Source organism: Alternaria burnsii (assembly GCF_013036055.1).
Source record: "Alternaria burnsii strain CBS107.38 chromosome Unknown 746, whole genome shotgun sequence".
Taxonomy (NCBI): Eukaryota; Fungi; Ascomycota; class Dothideomycetes; order Pleosporales; family Pleosporaceae; genus Alternaria; species Alternaria burnsii.
In genome coordinates this window covers 1,866,957-1,892,372 of record NW_024066109.1, presented here as the reverse complement: position 1 = coordinate 1,892,372, position 25,416 = coordinate 1,866,957, and the positions used below count along the sequence as shown (strand labels likewise).

The 25,416-nt window shown below is 52.8% G+C and overlaps 5 protein-coding genes across 5 annotated transcripts; 3 read left to right on the top strand and 2 right to left on the bottom strand.

Moving 5' to 3' along the window:
• Positions 1-269: 269 nt before the first annotated feature.
• Positions 270-5,780, top strand: GT037_003195 (copii coat assembly protein sec16; the record flags this gene model as incomplete). Its single annotated transcript, XM_038928242.1, has 1 exon — positions 270-5,780. One exon carries the CDS (start codon positions 270-272, stop codon positions 5,778-5,780), a length of 5,511 nt encoding a protein of 1,836 aa, XP_038789520.1.
• A 1,043-nt stretch (positions 5,781-6,823) lies between these two features.
• Positions 6,824-13,170, top strand: GT037_003194 (uncharacterized protein; the record flags this gene model as incomplete). Its single annotated transcript, XM_038928241.1, has 3 exons — positions 6,824-7,566; positions 7,628-8,460; positions 8,933-13,170. Coding segments are annotated over 3 exons (5,814 nt in total), but the record flags the coding sequence as incomplete, so codon positions are not given.
• Positions 13,171-15,057: 1,887 nt separating this feature from the next.
• On the bottom strand, positions 15,058-17,006 carry GT037_003193 (fad nad-binding domain-containing protein; the record flags this gene model as incomplete). Its single annotated transcript, XM_038928240.1, has 2 exons — positions 15,058-16,549; positions 16,600-17,006. 2 exons carry the CDS (start codon positions 17,004-17,006, stop codon positions 15,058-15,060), a joined length of 1,899 nt encoding a protein of 632 aa, XP_038789518.1.
• Positions 17,007-18,120: 1,114 nt separating this feature from the next.
• On the bottom strand, positions 18,121-18,702 carry GT037_003192 (uncharacterized protein; the record flags this gene model as incomplete). Its single annotated transcript, XM_038928239.1, has 1 exon — positions 18,121-18,702. The coding sequence occupies one exon, from the start codon at positions 18,700-18,702 to the stop codon at positions 18,121-18,123; it is 582 nt and encodes a 193-aa protein (XP_038789517.1).
• A 3,852-nt stretch (positions 18,703-22,554) lies between these two features.
• Positions 22,555-23,370, top strand: GT037_003191 (uncharacterized protein; the record flags this gene model as incomplete). The annotated part of the gene is made up of 1 exon (XM_038928238.1): positions 22,555-23,370. One exon carries the CDS (start codon positions 22,555-22,557, stop codon positions 23,368-23,370), a length of 816 nt encoding a protein of 271 aa, XP_038789516.1.
• Positions 23,371-25,416: the final 2,046 nt, after the last annotated feature.

The window sequence follows — 25,416 nt, the reverse complement described above, 5'->3', positions numbered from 1 at the left end:
CGAGCACTCTCATTCGTCCTCTGCGTTCGACTCTCCGCCGCGAATGCCTTTCACTCTGCATTCTCTCTAGTTCAACTGTCACATTTTACTCTCTCCTGCATATTTTGCCGTGGCTGCCATTTTGTCCCACGAGGCGTCTACCGTGCCATGTCAACCTGCTTCCGGTGCCGAAACCCAGGCCCAACATCCGAGCAGCCAAACACTAATTTCAGCACTGACTGGATTTTTAGTACTTGTAGATACCCTTTGACTTACCTAATTATTCCATAATGGACGAAGACGGCCCAAACTTTTCCTATGCCTACGGTGGCGCGCCCTCGAACCCCTCGACTCCCTCGACTCCCTCAAATACATCTTGGAACCCGGCATTGCGCAGCGAAAATGGAGCGGGCGTACCAGCCAGCGCGAAACCCGCAACACAACCTGAGCAACACAAACTAGACTCATCAGAAGAAGAGGACGACCAAGACGAAGAGGCTGACGACGATGACGAAGAATCAGAAGATGAGAGCGAGGAAGAGGACGAGGCTCCCCCCAAACCCGCAGTAGCTGCGCCAGTCATAGCAGAACCTGCGAACAAGCCCGAGGTTGAAGAAGAAAGCTCAAGCGACGAATCTCCTGAGCGCAATGACACCATACAATCGCCGCCAAGAGCGCAACCACCCCAGACAAAAGAACCTCTAGAATTTGGAAACGATGCTGCGCCCGAGGACGATGTGGTAAATGAAACGCAGGCACTCGATCTTGGCGAACCACAAGCGACACCAGCTAAGGCCGAGTCCAGCGACGAGGAGGATTCTGGAGAAGAGGAGAGCGAAGAGGAAAGTTCGGACGAAGAGGCGGAACCCGAGCAACATGCAGAGGAGAACTACGAGCATCAGGGCGAGACTACAGCTTTGGAGGATGCCATGGCCGAGAGTGTAAAAGTGCCCCTGGTAGAAGACACCGAAGCAGACGAATGGGGCGGTTCCGGTGACGACGCCTTTGATCTTGGTGGGAAATCACAGGAAACACCCCTAGAGACACCAATGGCCGAAGCCGTTGGGACGACAGTCGGAGATGACAATATTGGGAATACCACCGTAGGTGGCAACACGGGAGCCGATGATGACTGGGGAAATTCAGAGGAGGCGGAGGACTTTTTCGGTGTGGTCGCGAGCCAACAGCAACAGATCGAACCTGCGCAGGCCGTAGATCAGACACCTGGTGCCCATGTGGTACAGGCCGAATCAAAGGCTCCTGAGAAAAGCGAGTGGGATCTGGATCTGGATCTGGACGACGATTTCCTGCCTGATCCCGAGGATGCACCTGTCATCGAGTTGAGTGACGACGAGGGGTTCCTCGAAGACGAAGTACCGGCACCCGCAGCGCAACCAACGCAAGTCACTTCCTCAGGAACGGCGAGCCGATATGCTCCTCAAACTCCGGCAGTGGCACCAGCGCTTGCCCCGGCAGCGAACCCATACGCTCCTCAAGCATCGGCCGCACCAGCTTACGATGGCTTCGGACGAAACATGGCATATCAACAGCAACAGCAGCAACAGCCGCCTCGACCGCCAATGGCAAGCTCAGCACAAAGTTTCGTAGACAAGTCCAAAGGAGGCTACGCTTCCCCTTATGATTTGCCAGAAGACATTGTGACTACCCGAAAGCGACCTGCTCCGCGAACGACAGTCTCAGCTGTACAGCCAACTCCACCACCACCACGGACCAGCAGTGTGTCTTCCAACACTGCGCCTCCTGGGCCTCCACGGCCGCCCATAGCATCGAGCATGTCAGTGTCTAGTCTGTCTCCACCATCCTCGGGCCACTCTATGCGTTCTCAGATGACTGGCATGCCACCACCGGCTGCACCACCAAAGCCTGCCGTCGTAGCAAAGTCACCTTCGAGTGACTTCTTCGCTGAGCTTCCTGTCACATCCAAGCCACGCCCGTCTGGACGCTACACCCCGCAGCCGAATGTCCCTGTCCAACCTTCACCTCCAATCAGCCATCCACCCCCGCAGCTGCCATCAAAGGAGCGTACGGCTTCCACGTCGTCCCTGAGGAACGAGTTCATTCCAGATGCTGCTAAAGTCGCTATACCTCCTCCGTTCAGACAACCAGAGCAGCTACCCATGTTCCCCAGTCAGCCATCGGTACCTACACGAACAAACAGTCTTCCCGTTCCTCAGCCGGCACCGGCGCCCCCTTCGACGAGTAGATATTCTCCAGCGCCGCCTCCATCGGGACCCACCGCTAACTCACGATATTCTCCCGCACCCCCCAGCGCACCAGCGGCAAATCAGCGATACTCGCCTGCTCCATCGCAAGCACCGCATGCTCGTTACCAATCCGAGCCACATAACAACTTAACGCGAACTCCCTCGCAGTCTTTTGCGCCCCGTACTTCTAGTCCGCTAGCCTTCCACAGCGTGCCTCAGCAGGAGCAGGTTACAGACAATCATGCGCAATATGCTCCAAACCATCAACTTTCGCAATCGGCTGATGGCATGCCCCGCGCACCTATCAGAAGCCCGCTAGGAGAGGTCAGTGAGATTGAAGAGCAAGAGCCAGAGCCAATGCTTAGTTCAAGGCCACCTACATCTGGAAGATCGGAGACTCCGCCTCTAAGAAGTACACCTTCATCAGTAGTCGGCTCACCACGTAAGACTGACAGCTATGCACCGAGATATCAGCCAGCCCAGCCATCAGTTCCGCAACGCTCCCACTCCCAATCTCCAACACAGACCATGAAACAGCCCGTACGCGGCTATGGTAGCTTGGAATCCACAGGAACTCCTTATGGCATGACGCCATCTGCGATCTATGGTAACCAGTCTACCGCTTCCAGTGCTGTCAACAAGATTCCTCATCGCCGGCAAGCATCCACAACCTACGATTTCATCGTTCCTGACGACGAGCGTTCGGCAGATCCACTCGAACGGTGGAAGGGTCATCCTGTGTTCACCTGGGGTCTAGGGGGTAATGTTGTGACGAGCTTCCCTAAGCAAATTCCTAGGTATGGAGGTGGCGGGTCCGCGCCGATGATGAAGAGCAACCCTGGTGAGGTCCGTATTCAGAGCATCAAAGAGGTATTCCCTCTACCGGAAGATATCGCCAAGTTCCCAGGCCCACTTAAGGCCAAGGGCAAAAAGAAGGACGTATCAGCATGGCTAGGCCGCAAGATCGAAGCACTAGACAGTCAGTTGAAAGAGCCAGGACTCGAACACACTATGAGTGAAGACGAGCTCAAGCGTGTGGAAGATCGCACCCTTCTCTGGAAACTCATGCAGGTCCTCATTGACAATGATGGGAAACTGGAGGGTATTCCTGCAGCAGAATCTGCCGTCAAGAAGCTACTTTCACCAGCTGGTGACGAGTCATCAGACGAAGCGGGTTCATACTCTACAGCAGCCGATATTGTCGGGCGGTCAAGATCCAACACCTCCAACCTCCAGGCAGAACCTATTGACCCCCGTGCCGTCGAGGACTTGCAGAGTATGCTCGTCAAGGGCGACCGTGAGAAGGCTGTCTGGCACGCTGTCGACCAGCGACTATGGGGCCACGCCATGTTGTTGTCCTCTACTCTCAGTAAAGACATATGGAAGCAGGTTGTCCAAGAGTTCGTTCGAAAGGAGGTCAAGAAGGCCGGACGCAGCAACCAAGCATTGGCTGTACTTTATGAAGTCTTTGCGGGCAACCATGAGGACTGCATCGACGAACTGGTCCCAGCTTCAGCTCGCGCCGGCTTCCAGATGGTGAGCGCTGATGGTGCTGGCGCAACACAGAATGCACTGCAAGGCCTTGACAAGTGGCGTGAGACGGTTGCGCTGATCCTGAACAATCGCAGTGAAGGTGATGCATCAGCTCTGCTCTCGCTTGGAAGGCTTTTGGTCCAATACGGTCGTGTTGAAGCTGCGCATGTCTGCTTCATCTTTGCCCGTTCGGTCTTGAAGGTCAGCGGAGTCGACGATCCTCAGGCTGATCTCGTACTAATCGGCGCTGATCACCGCCTGAATCCTTTGGAGATGGGTGTCGAGCTGGAGCCGATAATGCTGACTGAAGTGTACGAATTCGCAATGTCGTTGGCATCGCCGACCGGCTCGTTCGTCATGCCGCATTTGCAAAACTATAAACTTGCACATGCGTATCAGCTAGCCGAGAACGGGTACAGAACCGATGCGCAGGCATACTGCGACGCTATTGCAGCGGCTATGAAGGCTACAACAGTACCTTCTCTCTACTACAACGCTGCTTTCATTGCCAGTCTCGACGACTTGGGCAAGCGATTGTCGCAGTCTCCCAAGGACGGTTCTTCATCGTGGATTTCAAAGCCTAGTATGGACAAGGTTGGAAGCTCACTTCTGTCAAAGTTCAACAGCTTCATTGCAGGGGATGACGAGGATAACATGGCCAACAAATCTGGAGGGTCCGAGGTTGGACCTTTCGCTAAGATTGCCGGTGATAGCCCTTCCCTTACGCCTTCACATTCAAATGCGGATCTTTATGGCGCAATGTCTGGTTATGGTGTGCCCGCACAGCCGCCAGCATCAGGCAACTCAAGGTATGCACCACCGAACGCATACGCACCAAGGTCATCCTCGGAACAGCAGCGGTCTCGTTACGAGCCCGGTGGTCGACCGTCAATGGAGTCAAACGATAGCTATGGCATGCGAGCAGCATCCGACAGTTATACGCCTATGACGCCGACATCCAATATCTACAGCCCTACGCAGACCCAACTGAGTCCACCAAGTGCACGCACACAAGCCAAAGCACAATCCTACTCTCCACTTCGTCCTGAGTACAGTCCGGCCCAGCCATCCTTGGGCAGTCCTTATATGCCCACTCCCCCGGTCCAAGATTCTTCCTCGGCCCCTGCGTTTGGTGGTTACCAGCCGCAAACGAGCTACGATGAGCCGAGTCAGCCTACAGACAATGAGTTAACATACGATCGATATGGACCTTCCTCAACTACCTTCGAACCTCCCGCATACCAGCCTTACAACCCCGATGAGGATGATGAGGATGATAACAAGAAGGAGGAAGAGAAGCAAGTAACCAAGAAGAAATCTTTCATGGATCTCGACGACGATGACGATCTTGCTGCCCGCGCCTCAGCTCTGAAGATCAGCGGAGGCGGCAGCTCCAAGTCAGAAGCAGACAAGAAGGCAGAAGAGGCATTCCGCAAAGCGGCCGAAGCAGATGCTCAGCGTGACAAGGAAGCTGCGGCAGCGAAGAAGGGAGGATGGCTGTCCGGGTGGTTTAAGAAAGATCCCAACGCCGCTCCCGGTCCTATCAAGGCTAAATTGGGAGAAGAGAGCAGTTTCTACTACGATACGGATCTTGGCAAGTGGGTAAACAAGAAGGGCGGTGCGGCAGACACGGGTAAACCCGCTGCAACACCACCGCCTCCACGCGCTGGCCCTCCCGGCGGCGCAGCTCGGAGTGCCTCAGGCGGCGCGCCCACCCCGCCTATGGGTCCTCCCAGCGGCCTGCGTCCACCTACATCCAACCCTCGCTCCTCATCTATGCCACCACCAATGGGCGGTGCTGCCTCCCGTGCCTCTACACCCGGTATCCCAGAGTCTGATGAAGAAGGCTCCGCTGCTGGACCTAAACCACCTGTGCTAGCCAGACCGAGCTTTGGTGCTGCATCAGGACCGCCATCACGACCGGGCACTGGTATGAGCAATGCCAGTAGTATTGATGATTTGCTGGGTGCACCTCAAGCCAGAAAGGGTCCAGCAAATAAGAAGAAGAAGGCTGGTCGCTATGTCGATGTCATGGCGAAGTAGATACGTTATGAGGAATGATGAAGACATGGGAACGGAAGTTACGCAGAGGTAGATGGATGACTGCCGTTATCAGCTGGATCAGATCACGACATGTATTGGAATAGTGTCATGATAGGATTCGGTACGAAGGTAGACGTGGCATACTTTGGTTCCTGCATTAGATGGAGCATTAAGCAATTAGTCGAGCCCAATTTCCGGGACACATTTGTACTATAATATTATCATTTCAGATTTCTCCTTGACCCTATCCCATGTTGCCGCATTATCGTAGTATCTTTCGAAAACGTGATAACTTACTGTGATGCGATAAACGTGTCCACCTGGGGGCGGCCCCAGCTTTCCACTCGACCCTCCACAAAAGATACGAAGAACGGCCTTTTGCTCGGGGCTGTTGCTGGCTGGGCGCTGCCGACAGTCGGGCACTGGTCAGGCTTGACCCCACATGAACGCACGCGACCGATTCCGTCCCAGTCCGGCAAACACACCCGACAACGGAGATGACGCATGCGGCTTCGATCGGTGACATGCGCGCCTGGCAGGGTCGATTGTACACGCCAATCTGCTATCACGACTCCTGCAGGCGTTCGATGGGGGACAATGATGATGGGTGGGCAGACACCAAGGGTTGCTTATCGCGCTTACTTGATGTCTGATGTTGTTGGTGATTTCTATATCGAATCAAACGCCTATCTTTCTGGCGCGCTCCGACTCATGGTGTGGAGCGAACGATTGCAGCGTCGCATTTCGCGCGTTTCCCAGCTCCCAAGACCCTAGTCTAGACTTTGACGGGCTTGACGCCGGCGGTTGCCAGCTGCGGGGAATTTGTCGGGTCACTCGCGTGTTGTCGTCTTTTATCTTGGGTTTCTCGTGTTCTTATCCCTAATAGCACACGTTCGTCGTCGCTTCTGTTATCAACGGTCGTTGCGCCTCTATAAACGTCGGACTGGACTGGTCGGTTGCCACACCCGGGCTTTGGAGTTGTTTTCGCCATTTTATCGCCGCGCAATTCGTCGCGCAGTAAGAGTCGGGTTTGGCACTACAGTATTGATCGTTCGGAAAGCGAGACAACCATGGCGAAGAGTGTTTCCATCAGCGAAGGAGGAGGAGACGATGGCGTTCGAAGACGAGCATCAGTCAACGACCCTGGCGCCGACGCTGCCCTCGCGAAGATGGGTTACCAATCTGAGCTTCCTCGAAATCTATCCATGTTGAGCATTCTCGGCATGTCGTTCGCCATCATGGCTGTTCCTTTCGGTCTTTCCACAACACTTTACATCACGCTCACCGACGGTCAATCCGTTACCGTGCTGTATGGCTGGATCCTCGTTTCTCTCATCTCCCTGGCTATCGCTGCTTCGCTCGCGGAAATCTGTGCAGTATATCCTACAGCTGGCGGCGTTTACTACTGGTCGGCCATGCTTTCGACGCGCGAATGGGCGCCCATCGCCTCGTGGGTCACCGGTTGGTTGACTCTGGTTGGAAACTGGACTGTTACGCTTTCGATCAATTTCTCGGGTGGCCAACTCATTCTGTCCGCCATTACGCTTTGGGACGAGGATTTTGTACCGAATGAATGGCAGACTGTGCTTGCGTTCTGGGCTGTTATGCTTATTTGCATGAGTGTTAACATTTTTGGAGCCAAATATCTGGATCTGATCAACAAGATTTGTATCTACTGGACGGCAACCAGCGTAGTGGTTATTATGGTTGTGCTGTTGAGTATGGCGGATAACAAGAGGGATGCCGAGTTTGTGTTTGCGCATTACGATGCCAGCCAGAGTGGATGGTACGTTGCCCCTTCTATCTCGAACCGAATCTTGGACCAGTTATACTGACTTTAGTTTTAGGCCATCAGGATGGGCTTTCTTCGTCGGTCTCCTACAGGCTGCTTACACGTTGACTGGTTACGGCATGGTCGCCGCCATGTGTGAAGAGGTTTCCAACCCATCCCGCGAAGTTCCCAAGGCCATTGTTCTCTCTGTCGCTGCGGCCGGTGTCACGGGTGTCATCTACCTGATCCCTATTCTCTTCGTTCTCCCCGACGTACAACTGCTTCTCGATGTCGCTAATGGACAACCTATTGGCCTGCTCTTCAAGACTGTCACTGGCAGTGCAGGCGGTGGCTTCGGACTCCTCTTCCTCATCCTCGGTATTCTCTTCTTCGCTGGCACCGGCGCATTGACCGCAGCCTCGCGCTGTACCTACGCCTTCGCTCGCGATGGCGCAATCCCCGGTTCGCGACTGTGGGCCAAGGTAGACAAGCGCTTTGATATCCCTCTCATGGCACTCGTCCTTTCCACAGTCGTCGACTGTCTCCTCGGCCTCATCTACTTTGGCTCTTCAGCTGCTTTCAACTCCTTCACTGGTGTCGCAACAATATGTCTTTCCACATCCTACGGCATGCCCATTCTCATCTCCGTGCTACGCGGTCGTAAGGCTGTACGCCATTCGTCCTACTCGCTCGGCCGTTTCGGTTACGCCATCAACATCGCCATGATCGCCTGGATCTGCCTCGCAGTTGTGCTCTTCTGTATGCCGGTCAGTCTGCCAGTTGAGGCGGCTACTATGAACTACGCGAGTGTAGTGTTTGCAGGTTTCGCGGCAATCAGCGTGGGGTGGTATTTCATCCGCGGCAGGAAGGAGTTTTCCGGACCGCCCGTGCCGACAGACGCGGAGCCTGGTGAGGAAACTGTTGTTGCGGGGCTGGCGGTGCAAGATAGCAGGCAGGATATTGAGGGCAGGGGCGACAAAGATAAGGTTGTGGATGGCAGTACAGATAGTAGCAAGGTCTATTAGGGCGTGGATGCGAGGGAGTGTGATATTTCCTGGACATACGACATGTTGTAGGATGGGTCGTTACATGACCTATGTAATCGAGAGATTCTATCGCAGCTTGCATTGTCTGATGTGCATACTATGCTATTTGAGGTTGCTGTCACAAAGACGGTAGCTTTCCGCTCTCTTGTGAAGGGGTGGTGCCACATGACGCTAAAGCCACGGCTAGCAGGGGTACGCGGTCCACGGTTACGCGGTTGTTCGCAACCACCCAACGCGACAATCACGGTGAATCCCATGGACGTGTTGCTTGCCTCTCAGACCGACGGCAATGAAGTGAGTACTTCTCTCGGTATCGACCCCCTCGTATTTTCTAGCCTACCATGTCCTCCCACAACGTACCATGAGTAACATGTCTAACAAGCGCAACGGCAGCGACTGGCGACCCTCCATAGTCGACCTCACCTACCATGACGATACGCAAGAAAGCGACGAGGGCCCGTTGTCGTCGCTGCCTTTGGGAACGCACGACCCTTCCATGACACCACATCTGCCCGTACCTCCTCCATCGTCACAGCCACCTATTCCCACAACGCCACTCACATACGCACATCCACACTCGCCATCTACCGAAAGTGCGTCGACGGCGACAAATTTAGCAAATATGCGACGCAATGGTGCGACACCAAATAGCTATATGTCGGTGCCTGGGCATGCGCATGCGCATAACGGAACTCACCACCAAAGGCCAGCCAAGAGGATCAAGATGTCAGAATACAGTGCAGCCAACAAGCCTCCGTCGGTACAAGACATCAACCGAGCCTTGAAGAACACCGAGCCTGCGACCATACTGCAAAACGTTCGGATGAGCACCCCACGCACGCTGCATATCGGTCGCCAGTCGGCAGGTAACAGTGCGAGCCCAGTCATGAATGTACCAAGTCAACGAGAACAGCCCCGCCACCCAGCTACTCACAAAGAAACACGGCAGACAAGTGCAGTGATATCAGATAGAGTTGCAGGACCATCGCGCAATCGCCCTTCGCCAGCTGCGAGACCGAACTACTCCGTGGGACCTGCCGAGCAGCCTTCTGACGAGGACAAAGATAGTGTCATGTCCGATGTTTCGTCGCCTGAAGAACCTGCATTGCAACACACATCGGATACGAAAGCAAAGACTGCAAATGCCCCTCCTGGACTTGGGCCAGCAGTAGCCCCATTCCATTCATCCGCTCTTCCGAGGGGTTCGGAGGTACCTACACCTCCACAATCCACTGGTCGAAAGAGGCAGGTCAACCCATTCGATGCTGAACAGGACCAATATCTCATCTTTCTAAAGGAGGTAAAGCAGTTTTCGTGGGCCCAAATCACGGCCGAGTACAACGTAGATATGCCCACACGTCAGTACTCTGCGCTGCAATCCCGTTATTCCACCTTCTTGAACAAGAGAGACAGGTCAAAAGATCCATCTACCTTGATCTTGCCCCCTCGGTGGGCTGCAGAAGCGGCTGTTGATTGGAATCAAATCCATGGTACTAGTGTTTCAAGAGGACCAAGAAACAACCAGCTCACTGCTCCCCGTCAACCTGCTGTGAAACCTTCCCGACATCTACCCGTTCAACAGACGATAGAACGAGATTACTCCTCAGGAGGCGACTCTGCGCCTCGTCGAGAGCGATCGCGTCGTGCACAAAGAGTCAATTACACATGGCCGAAACAGCGGGGTGTTGCCGTAGATGAAGTAGATGACTACACCGACGATGTCCTTGGATCTATGGCGGACGGTTCTGCTCCTACTCGTTCAGAGACACCGCAAGACCATGAAGCGCCTTTACCCAATGAGGCTGTCGCGGTCGACAACAAGCCGGTGGAGGTACAATTCAATACAGATGATGCAGCACTTGGATTGAGCCTATATACAAAATCGTGCCGGAATGGCACTCCCGCTACGCATGTGCCATATTTGAGTTCAGGGCAACGCTTAGCGATGCAGGGCCCATCTACCGGCTCAGATTGGGATCAGCTATCAAGTCGGGACTGGCAAGGTAGCCTCCTCCATGTCGACTTCAGCCCGGTTGAGATAAAGCTAGTAGAGAAAACTGTGACATTGATTAAGAACACAAGGTCGCGGCACAGCACGAAAACAAGGCGACTTCGCGAAATCTTAAAAGACTGCACGGATACACAGATTTTCCGGCTCGTTGAGAGTCTTCGTTCACGCCTGCCTTGCCGAGACCGAAGCAGTATTGAAGCATTCTTGCAAGATGCCATGGCCGGCAACATCGCAGAGATACCGCGAGTACAACGATTTGCAGCCGCACGGCCGAACACGGAGATGCAATCGATTCAGAAATCGTCGACTACATCTATCATACGTCAACGAGAGCTCGGTTGTCAGTCGAGAAGAGGCTGGCACACGGCGTCTAAGCCTATTACATACCAAGTGACGAACAAGTATATGGACACATTGGGTCCAGCAGCATGTTGGACGGGCGCCTCGAGTGATATCCATACTGTAGTCTGGGCACCGGATGGTGAACACTTTGCGGCCGGTGCTGTCGCTGTTGACGATCCGGACTCTATGCAGTATAACCGACCCAACAACCTACTCTATGGAAGCCTTATGCATGGTACAATACACGAGCTAGCAGAGCACTATAAGATACGCAAGAAGACTGAGAGCGGTGCCAACTCAAGTCACGCCATGTTCGCATCACAGGATCCGAAGTTATACACAACAGTCACCTCGGTAGCCTTCTCGAACAGCAGCCACGTCATGTATTCGTCAGGCTACGACGGACATATTGGTATTTGGAAAACAGACGTCAACGCCGACTCTGTTCAGCCTCTTCTAGCTGCTAAGCTTAACATCAAAGACAAGATCGATATCTTATCAGTCAATCAGACGCAGCCTGGTATGATAGCAACAGCGGCGAAGGCATCCAGTCAGAAGGCAATCAGAGTGCTCAGGATCAACGAGGAAGAGCCTTGCCAGTTTGAGAAATCGAGTTTCCATTCAAGCAAGGCTGTCGATCGCATGGATCTCAAGATTCTTCCTACCGCTTTGCAGTTCGAACCGTTATGTGGTGAGCAACTGCTTGCAGGTTTTGGCGCCAATATGAAGGAGACGGGCTTTGACATGACCGGCGATCTATGCTTGTGGGACGTCGAGACTGAGGCTCCTTATTATATCCATGGGTCTAACAGGAATGTTTTTGATGTCACCTTCAACCCAATCCGTTCTGGCAAACCGATGTTCGCAGCGGGATGTGTCGCAGTGGGATCCAATGTCAACCGCGGCACACGTTCGACAGTCCGTCTCTACGATGTAAGAGTTGACAAGTTCACTTGTCCTTTGGAATTCGAGTGCGCAGCTCTAGATATGAACGACCTTATCTGGTGCCCACATGACGAAGACCTCATCGCAGTTGGTTGTACAGATGGACGTGCCTACGTCTGGGATGCGCGTTGGCCCCATGATCCGCTCCGAATCCTCTCTCACAGCCGGTCTCTGATGCCTCTACAGGAGGGTGTCAAGCATGAAATCACAGATACCGGCGTTCGTTTCTTGTCTTGGGGTGACAACGCGACAAGGCTTTACTCCGGTTCATCGGATGGGGTGGTCAAGGTCTGGGATGTTACACGCGCTGAAGAGAACACATTTATCAAAGACTTAATCACGTGTGATTCTGGTATCATGTCAGCTGCATTCAGTGCGGACTACAGCAAGCTGGTAGTCGGCGAAGTCAACGGTTCCGTCGACATTCTCGAGATCGGCAGGGATGATACTACGATCAAAGACGCAGACAGGTTATGCTACATGCCATACGAGGATGATGAGCAAGATGAGATCCAGGACCACAAGACTGGCAACATCAATCCCCTAGCACCGGAATCTGGTATCGTGGAAGGCAATTTTTTGCTCGGAACCCAGCAATTGCAGACCGCACCTGTAGGAAGCTTACCAATTCGCCAAGTTGTTCAGGGCCAGAACTACGCCGGTCCCTTCGATGAAAGCGTAGACGCGTCATTCCTTCGTGAGCAAGCATTGCAGTTCCAACTCAGTCTCACAACACCGCTAGGGCCTCAGTGCAATATTCCTGCCTGCAAGGAGAATCTTAACAAAGTCACCAGCGAGGATGTTGGTGATTCCGGGCGAAGTGCAGACCGTATTCCTGATGAGCTACGTCGACAATGGATGGCCATCGATACGAAAAGCATCGTACCAGGCAAGTCAAAGTGCGTATATTGCGGTCGTCCAGCCCGCCCACCCGTCGATACCAGCGACTCCGTTCTATGCGAGCGCTGCTCTTTCGCCTGCTTCCGTTGCAGTTCCGTGAACCCCATTGCCCCTGCTACGACGATCCTCGTTTGCGAAGCTTGTGCGGGCGTCTGGGACATTGGCGTCCTCGGATACGAGTGCGTTCAGCAGCCGCAGCCGCATCTGCGCAACAATCACATGGAGCCAGATGTTCCAGTTTTGGAGACGTGGGGCGAAGAAACCCATGCGGACAGGGAGGACGATTTCGATACAACACACGGTGACGAGATGAATGCGCTTACAGACTACTATCTTTCGCTGGCTATTGATCGACCGGAGAGCCCACCGTTGTAGAATTTGGCAAAAAAAAAGTGTCAAAACAAAAGAGCGTTGGCCGTTGTTGGAGCATTCTGAAAAGACGGATGTTGACATGTGTATATTACATTGTGGAAATGGAGAATGGTGGGAAGAAGCGGGCACATGTACTAAGCGATGCTGGTGACGAATGATACCCCATGTTATCTTGTCAAATCGAAAGCTTTTCCGTTTGTTGCTTGCTAATACACCGTCATGATGGTGCGGTCATGAAGCATGTCGTCGTTTTCATTATCCTACAGAAATCTTGCTAGTGGCCAGTCCAAGTCGCATTAATCCACTCTCGAACGACAGATCGCCATAGAAGCCTGGGTTGGTAGTTTTGATCGAGGCACAGGGAATCAAGCCAACAGTCTAGTTATTCGTAGAACAGATTGACACCTCATGTTGGGCTTTCCATGCGGGTTTCGTAGATAAAACGGTAATGTGGATGTATTTTCAGACTACAAAAAAATTCTTTGCAAAACGCTCATTTTGATTGAGAGCTTGTGACACTTCCAGGAGTATTTGCATTTTTGAAAGAGAGCAGATTCTTCTCCACATGAGCATAGAGACAATGTTTTTTGGAAAATATAACGATCAAAGGTGTGAAGAGTGACGAAGATTGATAAGCCAACCGACGTTCTTTTATGCATCGCCGTTCGCGCCGCTTTCCCGAGGCGGACGTAGAGAGGGTGTCGACTCTTTTTAGTAGGACAGGGCGAGGAGACAATGACATGCGCCGGATATTATCGTTTTTTTTTTTGGTGGAAATACTTGCTCATACACGACCATCGGGTTCCAATACCAGACCGTTCGAAAACAAAACTTATAGCATGGGCTTTACGTCGATTTTAGAGGATGCCTTCCAGTTCAAATCAACGATTCAAAAGAGCGCGACAGTCATAATCCATTTCCATATCCATTTTGGTAAGATGTACGCCAAGTTTTGATTTTGAAGCAAAGTGTGAGTACGTTTGTGAGGAAGTGAGGAATGAGAGCGCTCAGGAGGGTAGCTTTTATGTCGGCGAGAGGTGCGGAAGAAAACACCGTCAGTTTCCTGCTTATCATTTCTGGAGAAGATGATTGAAGTCGGGAAAGATGCGGTCGGGACATGGCAAGTTCTCATCGTCGTTTCCAAAGAAGAGAAACAGGCACACATGGACTGGATGGTTGGCTATCTCGAATCCGTCCGTCTCCAGCGATTTTGGGAGTTGATAAAAAGTCAAGCTAAGCGTAACAGAACATCCGCATGCCGAACACCATTTCTGGCTAGCTTATACATCGGTGTTTCCATCGAGGGTAGAGTTTGTATCGAGCAGGGTACTTCCATACGCACTGTTTGAGCGAACTATTGTGAATAACTATTGGGGAATGTGGGGATGAAAGAGTTTAACCAAACCGATCGCGGTTGTCTTTATACTGGTCGGCGTAGCGACCATAATGCGTAATGATCTCACTCACTCTCGAAACTACAAGTCCGTTGAGGTGATTTTTAGAAGAAGTCGTAATAGCATGCCGTCGAGAGTTTGATGTATCTCTTGCGGCACGACGATATCCGTTTGACTTTTCACACGCTCTCTCAGGCCATCGGGGTGGATGACGGCTATTTTGATGTCGAATGAGGAGAATCAGTTGTATTTTGAAGGTTGATAAACTTCAGAAATTGTCCTGCGTCGCCAGCAGGCTGATCATGCCTCGTGTGATCTCGCCTTTCGATTAATGGGCGACAGATTCTGAGAGCTAGATCATGGTCGTCATATTGATGGTCGTGGTCTCATGGAGATGATCCTTCTATTTTTGAGTATAAATGCGTAGAATTGATGAGTATTAGAATATAACCAGAAGGACGATTTGTATACAAATCCTGATGAGTGCAAGTACCGCCTACTCCTTGGCGTACGTAACATCCACGCCCTTCATCCCTCCCTCCTCTCTCCACTCAGTCAAGATCTTGATGAAGGCCGGGCTTCCATACCCATAGGTTGCATTCCTCTTAGCACTCTCGCTCGCCTTGCCCTCATTGTTGTAGTAACCTGGCGTGCACTCCTTCAGAAAATCGCCCCGAATAGCAGTTCCATCAACGATCGTCTGTGTCCACCCCTCCTCCGCTTCCTTTGTCGGCTCTATGGTCCTGAACCCACGTTTCTTACATTCAGATATGATGTACGCATAGTGGATCGCTTGTTCGTTGGTGACGTGCATGAAGTTCGGTGTCAGGGCTCCTTGGACGATCTGAACGAACAAGCAGTTTGGGAAGTTCCGTGTTCCCCAAGCATGAAGTGTTTGGGCGCCTTCGGCCCACTTCTCAGTGATGGTTATGTTGTCGCGGCCGTAGATCTCGATGCCGGTCTTGTGCGACCATTCGTTTGCGAGTTCGAAGCCAGTGGCGTACACTAGACAATCGATTTCGTATTCTTGCCCGTTTGCCACGATGCCGTTGGGAGTAATGCGGCCAACGCCTTGGCCTTTGGTGTCGACGAGTTCGACGTTGGGGCGATTGAAGGTGGGTAGGTATTCGTCATGGAAGCAGGGACGCTTGCAGAATTGGTTGTACCATGGCTTTAACGCATCGGCCGTCTCCTTGTTCTTCACAATCTCATCCGTTCGAGCGCGGATAGCGTTCATTTTCTTGAAATCAGCGATCTGGCGTTTGGCTGCAGCTTCCACCGGGTTGTTTGGGTCGATACCAGCGGTTAACAGGGACCGAATGATATCTGTCCAACGATCGGATACCATATCTACTTCTTCGTAACCACCATTGACGATGTTGTCGAAATTGTCCATGCGCTTCTTCTGCCATCCCTTCTGGAGCGACTGTACCCATGCCTCGTCAGTCGGGCGATTGCCACGAACGTCAATCGACGAAGGGGTGCGCTGGAAGACGTAAAGTTTCTTTGCCCACTCTCCCAAATGAGGCACTATCTGAACGGCTGTCGCACCCGTACCGATGATAGCTACGCGCTTGTCTTTTAGCTTGTGTAAGTTACCCGAGGAATCGCCACCCGTATAATCATAGTCCCATCGTGAAGAGTGAAAAGAATGGCCCCTGAAATCTTCGATACCTTTCAAGCCAGGGAATTTTGGCCGATGAAGAGGGCCAGCAGCAGGGATCACAAATCTCGATTTTATCTTATCCCCTCGCGCCGTGTGAGTTGTCCATTTCCCCTCTTCTTCGTTCCATCGCATCTCTTTGCTTTCGGTCTGGAACAAGGCACGCGAGTAGAGATCGTATTTCTCGCCAATCATGCGTGAATGTTTAAGCAACTCTTTGGCACGCGCGTATTTCTCTGTCGGCATGTATCCGACTTCCTCGAGCAGGGGCATGTAGATGTAGGATTCGATATCGCACTGCGCTCCAGGATACCTGTTCCAATACCTGCGTGGATGTCAGTATACAAGTCCTGTATGTGAAACAGCGAGACTCACCATGTTCCTCCAAAGTCACCTGCTTTCTCGATAATCTTGAAGTCGTTTATACCAGCCTCAATTAGTCTTATAGCACAGACCTGAGCACCATACCCGCCGCCGATGATCACCACCTCGGTCTCTTCTTCGATGGGGTCACGTTTGAATCCTGGCTCGACCCATGGGTCTTCTAGATAGTGTGCCAAGCTACCATCAAGGAGTGTGTATTGCTCTACGCCTTCATTTCGTGCTAAACGTCGGTCACGCTCCTGGAGATACTTCGCTTGGAGTGCTGCCGGATCAAAGGTCAAGTCGTTCTCGTGAGCTAACTCTCCAGTCTTGATGTCGACAGTTGACTTGGCAACATCTTGGTCTGGGAGAGGTACCTCAGCTATCGGAGCTGCAGCGATGGGTCCTTGAGTTGTCATTATGCTTATATTCGGTCAAAGTGAGATGTTGTGGTTCTAAACCAAGCTTCTGGATTACCCAGGAGATTCGAGGAATGGACAGTCGTATAGTAGGACTTGAAGAACAACCATGTTGATCTAGCCGCGGCAACCCCTCACACAAGGCTTCCCCACCCCACAGTCACTTGAGTAGATTCACGACATGATTACTCGATCCCAGCTGAGTAGAGTACACCCCGCAATACCTGCTGTTGACTCTAGATGTCAGGTGGGTGCCGGAAGAATTCACCCGTTGATTTTGTACAGCCTCCTTTGTCGTCTGAATAGTAAGCAATTGTATGATGAAGACGAATTCGGATAGATCTACCCGCTCGGGACAGGTGTGGGGTAGCTCGGAATGGATCGTCGACTAAGCGCAGACGAGTCGCACAGGGCTGCGCGGGTGTATCAGGTACTGTACTGCAAGATCATCTTCTGGAGTTGAGTGGCAGACCGAGTCTAGGGATGTTTGGCGAAGCGCATGGGTACCAGTCTTCCTCCACACCCAAACATGCGGGTCCGTCGCCGGGCGGCGCGTACTGCAGATCCACGGCGGGACAGACATTCCGTTCTCCCCTAACTTCATACCTCGCTACACTCGTCAGTATAGCTGCTCTGTGCATTTTTATCCTTCGCATGCTTGGAGTATCGGTGTGACTGCACAGGAGGACGTGGTCAGGATGACGTGTGCTCCGCGCTAACAGACTTTGGGATGCGCTTACCCAAATGGCGATGGCCTAGAGGCAACGCACCACCTGGCAGAATCCGGCCAAAACCGCACCTCGTGTCGTGCGACGTAAGCCTGCCACGATTGCGACAGCGTCTCAGCAACGCCGAATTCCTTCCATCACGCCGAGTAGTATGGCGACAGGCTTTGGTCAGAGGACCGACAGGGTGCCTACGTAGTCACAATCGGTAACAGCGCACGAATTCAAGAGTTGGAAAAGCATAACGTTTCATTGAATCATCCAAAATCGTAACCAAATCGTAACCCAGGTATATCCCAACCGTAATCCACCCTAGTGTATGTATAAAGAACGAAAGAAGTAATGGTAAGAGAGCTGGAGAAGTAATCGCAAATGCGCACCGAGACTCTCTAAGCCTCGCCATCAATCTGGATACGGCCAGCGATGCTCCTCTTGATCTTGGGGTTTCCAGAGCAGACTGTCATGGACAGATCAACGCTGGTGCCCAGAGACAGGGGGCACATGAAAACTGGCTCGGCGATACCCAGCTTTTGCAGAGGCGTGTCGACGTAGTAGGCCTGCGTAGGGCAGTAGTCTCCAGCGGGGCAGTCGATCTGGCCGCAGCTGTCGTTGTTGGCGTTCATGGCCAGGCCTTCGTCATGTCCAGGGCAGTTGGACGCAGACTCGCCATTGGCACAATCGACAAAGGAGATGTCGTACCAGAGCTGGCCAGCCGCGATGGAGTACTCAAACTGTGTGTGCTTGCCAGCAACCAAAGCGTCGGACTTGCTGACTTTGAGGGAAGTGCTAGTTCCAGTGTAGGCCTCGCTGTGGGTGCTTCCTGCAGGGACCATGAAGGATGAGGAGGCATGGCCAGTAGAGATTGACCAGACCCAGATGTCGTAGTCGCAGCGGTTGGCGATGACGGCTTTGCCAGCTAGGGCAAGGCTGGCTTGAAGTGCCACGATGGCAAAGGTAAGCTTGGAAAGCATAGTGTTCGTTGAGAGGGTCTGTAACAAAGATTTGTGATAATGTATGATGACGACACAGGAGCGTGGCGAAGCTGCTTTTAAAGAGACCGTGTGTTGATTGAGGAAGAAAGAGTGTAGGTCCAGACCGTCAATTGAACAAGAGAGGGAAGTTTTGGAAGGAATGTGATGAAGCTGTCGAAGCCTCGCTGTGATGTGACAAAGAGAGTGTGTAGTTCAAGAATCACAAAAAAGAGCGTGGACGTTGACTTTATGAGCGTAGGGTTACGGAGTGGGCCCCACAGCGTAGTCCAGCTCAGTCTGACTGCAACGTAGGTTACCGAACAAAGGATGGCCTCCCAAGCGCAACAGGCCTACACAGGTACACCAATCATACACTGAGACATTCAGGGCAGAACGAAAGCCCTCCCGAGTCTTCCGGCGGTAACTGCAGATTTTTCGCTTTGCTGTGTGTTTTCAACGCTGTCTGTGGAGACGGGGGTATGGGTTCTGGTTGGTCGGATTGCCTAATTGGGCGGCGCATAGCTCAGCGCCCTAGAAATGATGTAAGGAGATGTCTAGGCTCGAATAGAACACAGTTTCGGTCTTTGCTTTTTCCTTAGCGGTTCCTTTGAGATAGGTGCTTGGTGTAAGCTCCAAGGCTTTTGGTGTCGCGAAAGGCTGCCCTACTCCAAGGTTCACCCTTCGCAAATGCCCGTCAGAATGCATCGTGGCTTTGCTTACACGCATAATTGCTATCAATGGCTTTTGCTGTTATCTCGCATCTACGCCAACATGCAGTCATATGGACGGATTTGGTAGAGCTTAGAATAGTCGATGTGACTGCAAGGTACAACATATGCGCACCAATCGGTCATCGGCTAATTACTAGACAGCAAGGCCTCGAAGCCGACCGCTAGTAGTGACATAGACTAGAGTGTGCCTAGGTGTTAGTGTAGGATTGTGAAGTAGGTCGATGACGGTTGAGTGATCGGTCATCGAGTTACTACCTGCATGGAAGAAGCAGAAAGCGATACACCCAACCTTGGAAGTAGAGGCCATCCGGAGGTGTTCGTGTGAAGCCGCCTGCGATTTTCGACATAAACACCCAGTGTTTCGAGCTCGATGCTACGGCGCATCAGGTTCAGTGTCATTCGTCACTCGGGCAGGCTGTGAAGGACGCAGTGAACATTCTTTATGGTTCTTGCCGAGCCGCCAACTGGATTGGGCATCGCCTACGCTTCTGAGGCGAGGGCTGACTTGCAGTGCCAAATCATCACTCATCCAAAGGAGACTCATCGCCTTTTCTTCTTCGTTATCTGTGCCGTATACTTCTGCCTCACCAGTCATATGGTCCTCTTGCCAACTTCCCACTTGGCAGAGAAGCATGAGCAAGGTGAAGGAGCTGTCAGATGACGTCGTGACTGTCCTGCAAACTACCGAACCGCCGACCAGTGGCTGTCAAACACTAAGACAGCCCAGACAGATGGTGGGAAGAAGTTTTCACGTGCCTGTTCTAAGCTACTGCAGGTTTTTCATGGTTGATGCAGTCTGCCATCGGGGCTACGGGCTGCATGTGAGAGTCGGCGCGATGGTACCTGACGGTTACAACGGCACCGAACTAAAGAATCCTGCTCCAACGGCCGGCCCCAGTTGACAGAAGCCACGAGGAAGTTCCGATAGACTGCGGCCGCGGACTCTGCTTCCGCTCAGTCGAATCGACAAGCTCGCGCCACGCGGCCAGCTATCTAATCGATAGGAACATTATCTCCACGTTTCAGGTACGAAGAAGGAGTTCGATGATCACCGACGCATGCGTCAGCATCGTGCATACGCGCGAGAGAACACCTCGCTAGATCTCAGCCTATCAGCAGTGTTGTTGAAGGGCGTCGCGGCAGACTACTGAGGTAGTTTGAGGTGTGGTTGAAGAGTTCCGCAAACTAGCATGCGGTTGAGAGCCGAAAAGAAACGACCTACCGCACTTCAGCCGTTGGTCATGAAAACTTGATGGCGGGCGGGTCGGGTATAACAGACGCTGCAGATGGTGTGGGTCTGCGGTAGCAATCAGCAAACAGGAAGTGAGCCGACTCCGCGAGATTGCTATGTGGCCACGCAAGACATGTACTTGCCGCCGGGCACATTTCGACACGACATGACAAACCTCGAGCGCATCCAGACCAAACCCTCACGTTTCACTTCTTCTGGAAGCCTGAGGCACGGCAGGCACTCGGTGCTTCATCTTGAGTGAGATGAGGTTCAAAGAAACGATCTGGTGCCACAGCGGGACGAAGATTAAACAGCACTGGGACTCCCTGCCACGACCCCTCATTACTACCACGATTAATCTTACGACATCCCAGCGGTGTCGCATGCCTGAGGTCGAGAGATGACGTTGAATTTCCATCTCATCACATTTCGGCACATTGGTGATTACCTGGTGCGCGGCTCAGGCACCGTCTTCGGACTCGCTGTACCTTGCGGTGTCGGATCCACGTCGACAGATCTCGGTCACTCGTTGTCAAGTGCGCTAACACGTGGCGAGCATCCACGGCATCCACGCGGAAGATCGATGGTGACGCCAGAGGTGAAGTGGAGCGAGAGTGTCACGAGGCGCTGACTCTGACCGTTACACGATCGACTGCAGCAGCGGAAGGATGTCGCGATGGCGGGAAGAATGCAGGCTTCCCCTCTGCCTCACTCATCGCGCTGGCGCGACACAAACGGGATCTCCAAATATCCCTCGATTCGCCGTTTCACGATGAGGCTCTCCCGTTGAGAAATCCTTCCAAGGCTCCACTTGTACGAACCGCCTTACAGAGTCTCGACTCTTGAATCATACAGCGATGATTACCGCACGGACACGAAGACGAAATCGCCGTCTGCGGTACGAAGGAACGGATCAAGCAGGTGCTGTGCGGCACCTGGGCTGAAACTACGGCGGGCTGAAGTTTGTGCAGCTACGTTCACAAAAGGTTTGCTCCAGGGCCGGGTCTGCCCAAAATGTCCCACAGACTAAGAAAAACATCTGAAACGGTGCCCTGTCCGAACGACGATAACAGCCAATAGGACAAGCGCGCACTTTGAGATATCTCTATGTTTTGCCGCTCTCAAGTTAGCCCTCCGCTTAATTTTCCGAAGTGGGCGTTTGATGACCTGTCCCCTGCGCAAGCCCAATGATCGTCTGTGGTTACCCCTGACACTTGTCACGTCTGGACCGTACCAACCAAATCCGCATCGAAGCGCCAGAGTGCTCGACGTCGACAAACAAACCAGGCACAAAGGAACATTGTTTGCCGCGCGAGATGAGATTGAAGCACAAAGAGTTTGAACGGAGGATAGCGGCAGACGTAGACATCGCATTCCCCACCCCCCAGCCAATGCATATGTGTAGGCCTCTCGGACTCCAAAACCCTGGCCTACGGTGACGGTCGATGTGCAAGGAACGAAATGAAAGGATCCGAGCGGTCTACCAAGGGCTTGGTCGGGACGAGAATTGGCTTCAGAGGCTCTAGCTCCAGGCACAGGTAAATCTGCGGAGGACGGGGCGCCGTGGGCGGACGTGTAATGGCGCTCGCGTTTAATTTCCTGGCCCATGTCAGCTGCACAACGCCCGTTTCCTACTTAGCGTTACTTCGTATAAATGTAGTTTATCCCCTCTGCCTTCCTCTTCTACCCCAGGTCTGCGACTTCCAGGTATCGACATCCAGTCATTCACTCTCTACACCGTCAATCTTTGACACCACGTTCTCTACCGCCCTTCGGCACTAACACGCTCACTTCGCATCCCTAAACAAAAAACAATTCGACAGTCGAACCTTACCAGTCAACTCAAGTCCAGTCTCTTCAATCACCAAATCCAAACCAATATCTATCAAAATGCGCACCACCATCGCTCTCTCCGTCGCCGCCCTCGCGGGCTCTGCGCTCGCCGCCCCATCCTACGGTGGATACGGCCACGAGCACAAGCACGTCAAGCACGTTGTCGATGTCGTCGCAACTGTCGTCAAGACTGTCTACGTCACCGAGGGCTACGAAGTCCCCAAGCCTACCTCCGTCAGCGCTGTCTACGAGGCCCCAGCCAAGAACACCATGGTCTACGCGCCAGCTAAGCCCAGCAGCTCTGCTGTCTACGTAGCTCCTCCTCCCCCAGCGCCCACCAGCGAGGCCCCCAAGCCCACCACCACTGAGGCTGCCTACACCCCTGCCCCTAAGCCCACTAGCTACGAGGCTGCTCCTCCTGCTCCTTCCAGCGAGGCCCCCAAGCCAACCACCACTGAGGCTGCCCCTGCTCCCTCTGCCACTGCTACCACCGGTGGCTACATGGACATTGTCTCTGAGTGGCGCGCCAAGATGGGCATGAAGCCTCTCGAGTGTGACTCCAAGCTCGAGTCCAACGCCATGAACGTTGTCGTTGAGGGCAACGGTGTCATGAAGCACAAGCTCAACCCTGGAACCTACGGCCAGGTCCTCGCCCCCGGCAAGCCCGACATGGAGTCCTTCCTCTCCGTCTTCGTCGGTGGCTGGCTCTGCGAGATCCCCACTCTCCCCGGTCTTGACGGCGTCTGCAGCACCATGTCCAAGGGCTGGAGCTACGAGGGCCAGACCGGCCACGCTGAGATCCTCACTTCCGACAACTACTCCAAGATCGGATGCAAGAACTACGAGGGTATCTGGTGCTGCGATCTTGCATAAGCAAATTACAGCACATGTTATGAGAGTGTTGAGGGGTTTCAATTCTTCTACTGTAGATGACAGGGCGGCTTGGAGATCAAACTCGCGACGCGTTGCTTCCGCGCTGGTTCGAAACATATTCACTTCATTTGTATCTTACGGTACTAAACCTCTTTTTTTATCCCCTGTTCATTTTTAGGGATGCATCAGCGACTTTTTCTACTCTGTTGCCGAATTACAGATCCACGAATTCATGACCCCGAATCCCTTGCTTCTTCGCTTGTCTTGTGTGACGACCCATTCCCTATCACTTTTGCCCCATGCGACGATCACCCTTAACACGTCTACTAACAATAAAATGCTACCAGCGATCTTCACCATGTTTGCAATTCTCGTATCTTTACACGAGCTGAATGATGGCACAGGGTCCAAAGTTGGAAGGTCACGGACGTGAGCAAGCAGGAACCCGAGCGGCTGCGGAGATGACCCCGTACAGCGTAAGCACCAGGCACACTTCGTGTTCTGTACCTGCCAAGGGGGGCGCGTTCCTGGGCTTGCCGCGCCGCTTCCATCACTCAACCACGGAGCAGCCGCCCTAAATTCCAATAGCCCCCTTCCAACAAATCACTTTCAGCTACGTATTGAGTGTTGCGCGCCAGCGCCATTGACTTGTGGCGGTGAGAAGGTTATCGCGATTCATCACGATAGAGTTTCCTTCGCTCCTAAGAAAGTAGGTTGGCGTACCGAAAATCATGTCGTATCGAGAGACGAAGAAACAAACATGTTCAGCTCGATGTGTCGCACGAGCAGTCAGACTTGCGACATGGGCCACGCCACGGCAGGTCGGGTGTCGGCTTCCCCCCAGCTTGGCTTCTCTCAGGCTAGACGCTGGCCCGCTGCGTTGTTAAACTGCAGACAGGGGTCGAATTTGTCTTCACTTGCACATCGTCATTTTATGATTTGAAAGGCATGTCTGTTGGGTTCGGTGATGTGTTCGGTGATTTGCGCTGGCGATCCGGTAGTTCTAGAGGTGGCTGGACTTTTGAGGCTTCCCGGTGGTTCATTTCATGGGGTGTCTGGCTGCGGCGTTGTTCCCAAAGACATCAAAGTGATTCCCGGCGGCGGTACATGGGGTACGTAATGTGTGGTGACGAGGGCGAAATGGAAGATGGGTTGTAATGACTATCTCTGCCGTTTTCTTTATTTCGTGTAGAGATTTCGTAATTCGGCAGACATCGGCCGCCGCATCCATCGAGTTCCTTGGGGGATCTTGCAGCTGGGGATCATCAAAGCAAGGGCATCTACCTGAACAGCATTTTACGCGACAACACGGGTTGCATGCGGTCAGTCTCCAAGGTTGACTGTAGCGCGAACGATGACATCAAAGACGACACATGACTTTCCACTGTTACCGCCAGCTGGTCGTCGCTGTGCATGCTCCGTGGCGCGGAACTTGCAGGCTCTTCAGCTTAGTGCCAAGACTGAACCGAAACATGTATACAATAAGTCGTGTGTAAGATACCCGTGACATGCGACTCAATATTACGTGTGCATCGCATTGCACCTTTGTTTGAGTTCCTCAAGACGCATGTAGTCCTTTCTACAAACAGCGCGTAGGTATCTCGCCTCCTAGCCATTGCTCATCGGAGGTGACGATGATCCTCCTACCATAGACTTTTTAAAAGAGTCTTCCCTATCGCATGCTTTGGCATGTTGTGACTGGATATCAAGGGTGACGCATGCTGCTGAGTCATCGTCGTGGTTTCGAGCAACAGTCTTTGTTGGATGCTCTGTAACATTCTGTCACTCCCTCACTGTCCGCTCGTTACAAATCCTCGAAGGTGCTCGGAAACGATGGATATGGCTCACTGTAGCCTCGTAGTCTTTGTGGATGGCACGTTTCCCTGTCCGATGGTGCATGATATTACTTAGGTATTTGTTGATACTGCGACATTGATTGCTATGCTTGTTTTTCAATCTTCCAACTGACAGCGATACAAGAAGGTATTGGCATCGATTATCTTTATTGATACCGAATACAAGTGCTAGTATTGAATGTGCTGGGCG